Source organism: Vicugna pacos, chromosome 34, assembly GCF_048564905.1.
Source record: "Vicugna pacos chromosome 34, VicPac4, whole genome shotgun sequence".
NCBI classification, from domain to species: domain Eukaryota; kingdom Metazoa; phylum Chordata; class Mammalia; order Artiodactyla; family Camelidae; genus Vicugna; species Vicugna pacos.
In genome coordinates this window covers 13,291,105-13,300,679 of record NC_133020.1, presented here as the reverse complement: position 1 = coordinate 13,300,679, position 9,575 = coordinate 13,291,105, and the positions used below count along the sequence as shown (strand labels likewise).

Sequence of the window (9,575 nt, the reverse complement as noted above, 5' to 3'; positions counted from 1 at the left end):
CACAGAACACATGCATTGTTTCATAAAATCCTCACAACCACCATGTGACATAGGAACTATGTTTATTATCACTTTACAGGTTGGAAAAAACCAATGCAAAAACATTAGATCTGTTTTCCTGTATTCGACTTTCATAAATGTCTTTCGTGTTTGTAGGTTTCTCACCTTAGCAATGTCATACAAGACGGAGATCTTAAATTCCCAATCCATGAATGTACCATCAGGATAGGAGATGGTGTCATTTAAAACTTCCTGAACAGGAGGAAAAAGAGAAGGAAGATGAGCTGTCTGAAGGAGGGGCAGTGTGGAGAGGCTATTACAGGCAAATAATGATCCTCTAATCTGGAGGCTCAGGAACAAGTTGGCACCCCATTGTTCTGGTTTTCCGGAATATATATTTCTTTCCTCTGCTGTTTAAGGAACATCAGGGGGTTCACAAGGAAATGAGCAGGAGGTGCCCACAGACCCCAAACCCTGGTTCTTCCACCAGACAGGGGTAAAGGGATGAGCAGGCACCTGCCGGGAGACGGGGCTGGTGAGCTTGATTCACAGGTGGCAGAGCTGTGGGCTCTGTCCCATAAAAATTCCACTAGTGTTTTTTTTTTTAAAAAGGAACTGCTATTAGGAAATTCCTTCATTAGGCTTATGTTTTCACTCACATGATCTCTTACATCCGTTGGCTTAATAGCTCTAACTGTTCCGACAGAGTTCTTGGATTTTTGCATGAATTGTATGACCTAGAATTTTGAACTTAACAGGATGATGGTTCTCTCAAGATACAGGATTTTAACTAAGCTAATAACCATTCTTCACAATAAAACTCTAAACAGGACCTTAACCGGTAACTTAGTAATAGTTTCTCGTTTTAGCAAAAAGCCCTGTTTTAACTCAGGTACTCTAGAAATAATTTCCAACAAACGGTCCAAAATCATTCATCGTTTCAGATAAAACTAGCAGGGCCGTGGATAGCAGGCCAAGTTAAGGGAGGGGAGTTACGAGCAGACAGACTCTAAAGCAACGCTCACTCTTGGCACTTGACATATTTTATGTTTTTGTTTGTTTATTAGCTTTTCTCCCTGTGAAAATGTAAACTCTGGGATAATCTTCATTTACAGGTGTATCTGCAACATCTAGTACAGTGTATGCTACAGGACCGACGGTCAGTAAACATTAATTGCATGAATGAATCAATTGTCCCTGAACAAGCCAAAGTGGTTGTGTATTTATAAAATGGGAAGCATATTGTCTTTACACTGTCTAGGGAGAGACTTACTCATTTGTTTCCCCACAAAAGTCGGTTCTGATGGGATTTGCTATGGGTTGAAGCCCCAAAGGATTCCATCAGGGAGGGGAATGTAGTTTGCAGTGACACAGACTTTGCTTTGAGGTTCATTAGACAACGGAGTGAATAAGCTTCCTGTGGAAGCTTCTGTTGTCTGCTCCCAGCACGAGTAGGCAATGCCAGGAGGCGCCCAGACCACTCTGGTCACTAAAGTTTCCAGCCATAGGGTAGAGAGCCAAAAATACTATGCACATGGTATCTGACTGTTGTCTTGGCATTTTAGAGATTAAAAGACCATGCGAAACCCTTTGACCAGGCTCTGTTAATTAGTATCCTAACATTTCTGTCACACTGAAATCAAATGAGTCAGATAGGGTCTAGCTCTCCTTAAGGAGAACATGTCTAATTTTGAAAGACCTGAAATTGTTTCTGTTAGGAATGTGTGTTTATTTTATTGTATCAGCAGCAATTAAAATGATCATTTTCAGCACCAGTGAAAATGATCATATGGTCGTTCTCCAAAGACCTTTTGATATGATGCATTAATATTTTTTTCCATTCATAGAATTAACTATATTCGATTGTATTATGCTTTTCATATACAACTGACTTAGTTACCAGTATTTCATTTACAATTTTTCTGTTTATATTCATAAATGTGATTAGCCTTTAATCACATTTTAGTATCAACTTTATGCTAGCCCTCTAGAACGTTAAATGAATTTAGATGTTCATGCTTTTGTTTAACTTTAGAACAGTGTTGATACAGACAATGAGAATTATTCATTAAAGTTTAGAAAAACTAAGCTGAATCTGGTATTCTTTGTAATGGAAGTGATAATTTCTTCTATTATTATTGGCACACGTAAGTTTTTGTTTTTCGAGACAGGTTTTCATGATTACATTGTTTCTGAAATTTTTCCTTTTTTCAGATTTTATAATTTGCTAGTCATATTCTTTTATAATTGAAAGCATCTTTTTCATGGCTTTATTTTTTACTTTCACTTTTGTGTATTTTTATGTTTGTTTTAAAGATTTAATCAGAAGTACGAGAGGCTTGTGTGTTTTGTAGGTTTTTTAAAAATAAACAATTCATGAGCGTACTTTAAAAAGTTACTAGTTTTATAATAGAATTTTGAAGGTTTCCTTTCTTTGGGCCATAGTTATTCTTCTAAATTTTGCTAAATACTTAGATTGTTTTTTAAGAGAGAATAGCATTTAGGGCTATGATTTTTTTTTGTTTGAGAAGAGACTTGAGTTTATGCCATGCATACATTTTGAAAGCTATTCTTGGTTTGTTTTTTTTTTTTAAATAATTGAAGCTTATTAGGCAAAAACTTTAAGTTATTAGTTTAACATTTTTTATTTATAATTTTTCTTGACTTATGAATGTTTGGACCTCTTAAAAGCTGCTGCTGACCCCAGTCAGTATTCTGGCTTCGTGATGGGGAAGGGCATTAAGGTTTTTAAGAGATACTAGGTCTGAAAGCAGCCCAAGGTAGGCTGACCACACGTCCTGGTCTGCTTGGGGCCAGCTGCAGTTTATGTCTGCTGTTACAATATAATCATCACAGCACCCCTTGCGTTCCCAAAGGATCCTGGGAACGAAATTATCTGTCACCCACCCAAAGGCATTTAAAAGGCTGGAAGCCCTCCTAACGTGCCCAGAAAGCACTCAGGTGAGGTGCAACTATTTCGATGCTCTTTGAAGCAATTGTCTTGGTTTCCTTCCTTCTTCTCCCCTTTTCCTCGACACTGGACTTTGTTTCTGATGTGAATGCTTCTGTGTATGCCTGCGCTTCTGAACTAACCAGTGACTTGATACTCTGAGCTTGATGCTTGGTTCTTCCCAAGAACTTGACTCCATCCTGTCTTACTTTCTTTTTCTGCTTTGGACTTGTTCAGCCAGAACACCTTGGCCCCATCTGGCCACCCCTGAGCCACCCTCAACCCCTCCCAGGGGAGAGCAGGGTAGGATTTAGACAGCTAGCAGAACTAGGACTTAGGAACAAGTGCTATCATAATGACCATCTAGTTTTCTTTTAATACAAAAGCAAGTGTGCAAGTAAAACAAAATGAATTTAGAGGCAATCACTTTTCCACATGTGTTTTTTTTTCCAAGTCTACACTCCTGAATATTTTTTAGCTAGTTTTCTTACAAAGATATAATAGGGATGATTCACGAAATCTGAGTGACTAGTTTGATAAGCATTTGAACCCATACATTTTTCCTGAGAACTCTCTGCTAACACTCTGATTATTATTCCTGCACTGAATGAGCATTTAAAATTTCTGCTAAATATTTTTTCCATATGGTTGGCCAGTTAGGAAGCTGGAAATGATCACGGTTCCTTACCCGCAGGGATCCTCTCTCGCAGTATTCAGTCACCCCGAAGATCATGGACTCAAGCTTCACTGTGCCGTAGAACTTGGTTAGGTTGTAATAGTCAATCTGAAGCAGCTAAGATATAACATGTTTGTTTACAAAGCCAGTCAGCCAGGAAGGGGCGCCTGAATAAAAACTAATCTGCTAATAAAACACATCATGGTTCAGGTCGTTGGGAAGACGTATTACTCCTGACACACTGGGGCATCAGTGCAGTTTCTCAGGTCTTTGGGAAGATGTGTTATTCTTGATATGCTGGGGCATCAGTGCAGTTTCTGTTGCTCTTTGCATTACATCTGACCAACAGCCTTTCTTTTGTCAGCACAGGGACGTGAATACAAACCTTTGACTACTCTCCAGTAATACCAGGACCACTCTCTAGGACACGCTAGTAGATTGGCAGCCTGTATTACCCCGTCAAACATCACTCTTCAACATCTTTGGGTGGAATTTTCAACAAGCAAAAGTATAGTCATCCGTTTCTTGTTCTGTGGGCTTCTCTGCCAGCATCCCCAATAATACCTTGCTCCACCAGGGACCTCAACACTTGAGGAAAATGGAGTGGAGCTAGTTCTGACTCAAGGGTTTAAGTACAGGCCACGCACCTTGTTCAATTCTATCTTCTGTTTCTCAGTGAAATTGCCATCATTGTGCTTGAGATCCTTCAGAATCACTCGCTGCAACGGTAATGGGATTAAGGAGATAATGTGGCACGCCCATCATATCCTCCCGCTACACTGCAAAGCTCCTGAGAGCAGTAACACTGTTTTATTGATGTTTCTGTCCGTGGTGCCAGGTGCACCACGGGATACGGTAGCTCGGATTTGCATGTTTCTTTAGAAATGGCTAAATGAAAAGGAAGGAAGGAGGGAAGGGAGGAGGAAAGGGAAGGAAGAAGGAGAGGGAAGGGAAGGAAGAAAGGAAGAAGGAAAGGGAAGGGAAGGATGGAAGGAAGGAAGAAGGATAGAAGCAAGGAAGGAAGGAGGGAAGGATGGAAGCAAGGGAAAAGAGGAAAGAAGGGAGGGAGGGAGGAAAGGAAGGAGGGAGGGAGAGAAGAAAAGAAGATGCAAACCCCACATGGGATTGTCATATTCCCACTGCAATGAGCCAAAATGTAATATAGGTTGTCTGGACTGCTCTGAATCTCTTTTATTTTTTCCTTTTCCTACCTACATTCTCCCCTCTCTTAAAAATCCTATTGTTCCTTCAATTTACCCAGGACTGTGAGTTTTGTAACCATTGAGGCAGAGGCCCTCCCAACCCTGTGAAAGGATCCAAGAACAGCCCCTTGGACCGGCCCAGGCACCCTGGCCATTACACTGCCGACGTCAGGAGCCAGGGTGGCCGAGAGTCAGCAGGCCCCGCCATCCCCTGGTGGAGAGATCAGAGCAGCAGAGGGGATCAGAGTCACCTTTTTGTCATATTTGCACTGTTGTAGCCTCTGGATTGTATCTCGCCTCTTGTCATCATCGATCTGGCACAAGAAAAAGCTAGTTATTTCAGAAGCTCCACATCTCGTTCCCCAGCTGCCAGTCAAAGGCTGAGAGGCTCTGCTGGCTGGGCTCACAGCCCGCTGGGCAGCCTCAGAAAAACTGTTGTAATCAACTTGTGTTTCCCGCCCGCTGCTCACCTGCCCTCTTCTTTCCAGCATCCACCACCCTCATGCTTGATTCTGAGTTTTCCTCCCTTTCCCTCCCTCCCTCCTGTGGCCTGTTCCAGCCAGGAATGTCCTTTGCTTCCTTCTCTCCCGGCCCTCCTTCTACTGGGAACCATTGCCTGTAGCTGCAGACAGACGCTCTTAAGGGAGCAACATGTGCATCTCACACCTAAAGGCCCAAGTTAGCAATGCGAGTGAGGACACCGTGCCAGCCCCATCAGCCCTGGGTTCAGCCTGGGGTTGCCAGATCATCTGATTTGTCAAAAGAAGCTGGTAACATGGATTTTTCTATGCCATTCTGAGATTTTTGTATTTGGCAATAAATTTTAAAAGAAGTTACATATTGAAACACACACACACACACACCCCTCTGCAGAATAGATACTGTTCTTGGTCTGCCAGACTTCTCGTCTAAAGGCAGAGAAGAGATTGAGAACTATGGCATCTTTCCATTCGATTCTCATAAAAACCTGTGGCGTGTCATAATATCTGCCGAAACTTACCTCATAGGGACATTTTGAAATGTGAGTGAAATAAATTATGTTCAATTCCAAGCATGACGCCTGGCACAACGCAGGTTAATAAGTGTCACTTGTCGCCCCTTCTCCTGTTTCTCATCTTACCCATGAGGTTATAAAAGGGTTGCATGACGCCACAGGTCCCCTGAGGATGGACTGAACCTGAGCGTGGCTTCTTTTCACTCTTACGCATCAATTGTGTCATTTAAGCCACGTGAACCTTAGTCTCTTATCTCAGCAACCCTAACTCACAGGGATACTTGGGGCTTGAATGAGACAGAGTTTGTGACATTTTCTTACAAGCGAAGGTGTTTTATCCGCTAATGCGTGCTCAGCGCTTTTATTATATTTTTCTGTCTGATGCTTCTCCCTCTGGCTGCTTTGGTTTCCCGACCCCTTCTGTCCCAGCACAGGCTGCACTCTGGCATCCGGCCCCTTGGTCTGTTTTCCTCACCTCTGCCTTCAGTGAGTACCCAGGGCTTGGACCAGGGCCAGGCTGGACGTGTGGCGTTTCCCCTCTTACTGACCTTGGCCGATCTCCCTGCCCTGCCCGACTCTCAGCACCGGGGGACCTCTCCTAACGGCCGATTCCCGGGCGCCTGCCCCCAGCCTGTCTGTATCTCAGAGTAATGACGACTCCCCATGCTCTGAATCACTTCCAGCCTCCCTCCTTTACTTTACTGTCCCAAAGAGCCAGGCGGGTGGCTCATCTGATGAATTAACCCATAAAAAGTCCACCACGTCTGACAAGATAGTTGGGTTATGCTTCCAGAATACTTACATTTTAAGGAAACACGCAGAGACACAATGCTGGAGGCTTAACCCCAAAGAACAAGTGAAATATGGGGTTTTGAGGCCGGGGGGGGGCTTGTGAGGAGTGGAGCCGGGCTGGACTTGGGCAGGGGTGAACCACGAGGGAGCCCCTCCTGGTGCCCCACCAGAGCAGGGGCGGGGGGGTCACTCACTCCTCCTAAGGCCTCCCCTCCCCTCCTCAGGTAAGTCTGCTGGTAAGTCATTCAGGTCAATTAATTCTCCCTTTGAAAACCCAGTAATCTTACGGTCATTGACATCTCACTGTGAATTACCACAAGATCTGATTTCTTCCTGACACTTGCCTGAGACAGACTGGCCTTTGTGAACAGAATCTGTGTGTGTGTGAGGTTCAGCATGTAACGGGAGGGTCATCTTCCAGCGTGGGGCATTTCTGGAGGAAAGAGAGACCTAGTCCTTGTATAGCCTGAGGGGATCCTTGTCTTTGCAGCACAGCATGCAGGACTTGAGGGGGGGGAGGTACCAAGACCTGGGAGCGAGGCTCCAAACACAAACCTGACCCGTGAAGCAATTTTACTTTTGCTGAGTTTAGGCGGAGGGCATCTCAAGTCACACCGTCCCGTTGGCTTGTCCCTACTCTGAGGAACCCCACTTACTCTTTGCACGTGATGGTTCTGGGACTCCACCTCCTCTTAGTATGCCTGGGTCTAAAAACGCTGCTAAGACTACAGTGTGCAGTGTCAGGATCATAGGCTGCATGGTTACACAGACTGGGTTCAAAGTGTAGCTATGTTCCTAAAATTCTAGCCCTGTTGTCTCACAGGGGTCGGGGGAAATGCAACAGGTCAACACACCCTGGCACATAAGCCGTGCTCAGTAAGGGTTAGCCGTGACTGCAGTAATCTTACTCACTAGCTGCACGTGACCCTGCCCTGCATCTCAGCCCTCTGTCCCTCAGTGTCCTCAGCAGCAAATTTACACCGATAAAGTTCAACTCCTGAGGTCCCCGTGCTGAGTAGGTAGGAAGACACAGGTCCAGCACTGACCGTGGAGGCAGAGGAGTTACCACTGGCTGCTGCTGGGATTTCCTGGCTGAGGGAGAAGGTGGGCAAATATCATCAAAGACCTCTTTCTTCAGCAGTGAGCAGGTGAATCACACATGCGAGTGTGAGCAGCATAGCTCCCCAAGGTTTAGGGGAACTCGGATGCTCTGCCCATTCCCAGATCCCTTCCGTGACAGGCTCTCACTACATGCTTTTCTCTTCCGGGTCAGCTGCAAAGCATGAGTAACACACCGTATCTCAGCCTCCACCAAAGTGTTCATTGCATTCAGTAGCTGACATTTAGGGCAAAGAAGAATCAAGGCAAAGACAGGAAGCTGAGAATTACAGAACATCCAAGTCCTGGATTCTGAAACAAATGACTCCTGCTTGGGACATGTCCTATCATGCTACCAAAGTCTTGCCGAACGCCTGGCAAGCTGCACCAGCCGCAGCAGCGTTCTTCAGCAGGTCAGGGACGCTCACCTTTAGGCTAATATGGTTGGTCTCGTTGGACTCCAGAGGAAAGATCTTTTCAGGAGGAATGTGGGACCACTTTTTCTGACGAAGTGCGTATTTCTTTTTATATTTTCTGTGAAAGGAATAGAACCAGATAATAGGCTTGTGTTAGTATTCATGCCATTCGGCTTCTAAACATTAGGAGAAGTTTGGAGCCCTGATGTCCTCAGGTAGGTAAGTGGTGAGTAGGGCTGGCCCAACTGTGTAACTCCATGTTCTCCAAACTGGTGAGTGCTGCCATCTGTGGACCTGTAAAGATTTCTAATGGTCTTTTATATCCTTTTTTTTTTCCTTTTCATTTCAGTTTCTCACATGCTTCACTAAGGCAGAACTTTACTATAATAAAAAATTTAGGGGGGGAGGGTACAGCACAGTGATAGAGCACATGCTTTGCATGCAGGAGGTCATGGGTTCAATCCCCAGAGCTTCCATCAAATAAATAAATAATAAAAATAAATTAATTAACTTAATTACCTCCCCCTCCAAAAACAAACAAAAAATTGAACTAATGACATGGAAAGAGTGAGGAAAAAACAGAGATAAAAACTTAAACTGATAAGCTGAAAGGCAAACGCTCATTTTTAAACCACCAGAGAATACCCCAGGTTCCTAAATAAGCTAGTTTCGCTGACGCATCTGTGCCTTTAATAAATGTAAAGAAAATAGAAAAGCCCAGGGAAAATGTAACATTTGTAACCCAACATTCACAATGTCAAGAATCTGTGATTGATTCCCCCAGATAGTATAGACTGAGCAGAATTCTGGGGTTGTGGGAAATGCACCCTCACAGATTTACAGATATTACCAAATTATTTCCCAAAGTGTTTGCGCCAATTTACACGCTCATTGTAAAAATTTGTTTCCTCCATATTCTCAACATTTGGTATTATTCAACTGTTTTTTAACTTTATGATGTGAAATGGCGTTTAACTGTTGCTTTGCTTTTCATTTTCTTGATTATTAGAGAAATTGAGTAGCTTTTCAAAAATTTTCTGTTTTATAGAATATACAGTTGACTATTCATAATCCTGCCCATTTTTTCTAATGCTTTGTCTTTTCCTTATTAACTTACATGAGCTCCTTATATATTCTGCAAAACAAATTTTTTAGCCTTTTATATGTTTCAAATTCCTTTTTCTACTTTATTGCTTTATTTAGATGCACGTACAAAGTTTTGATTTTATTCTGGCCACGTTTATATTTTTTCTTCTATGACTTTCTTTATCTTGACTGAGAAGTATTTTCCTACTTGAGATCATCAAGTCATTTCCTACTAATTTTTTCTAAGTTTTAAAGTTGGCTTTTACACATTTAGGTCTCTAATCCATTTATAATCCATTTGGAATGAACTTTGTGTATTGCTTCAGGTAGGGTTTTAAGTTCATTTTTTTAATTTGCAAAG

The 9,575-nt window shown here is 43.1% G+C and overlaps 1 protein-coding gene across 2 annotated transcripts in view; it reads right to left on the bottom strand.

The window, feature by feature from the left end:
• The window catches only part of GUCY2C (guanylate cyclase 2C), a 76,279-nt gene that overhangs the window by 23,037 nt on the left and 43,667 nt on the right, over positions 1-9,575 (bottom strand). For both annotated transcript variants that reach the window (XM_072954289.1, XM_072954290.1), the window contains exons 12-16: positions 8,141-8,246; positions 5,080-5,142; positions 4,274-4,345; positions 3,639-3,743; positions 166-252 (exon numbers count right to left, since the gene is read on the bottom strand). In XM_072954289.1, coding sequence (XP_072810390.1) covers positions 166-252; positions 3,639-3,743; positions 4,274-4,345; positions 5,080-5,142; positions 8,141-8,246 — 433 coding nt within the window. The remainder of the gene's footprint in view (positions 1-165; positions 253-3,638; positions 3,744-4,273; positions 4,346-5,079; positions 5,143-8,140; positions 8,247-9,575) is intronic.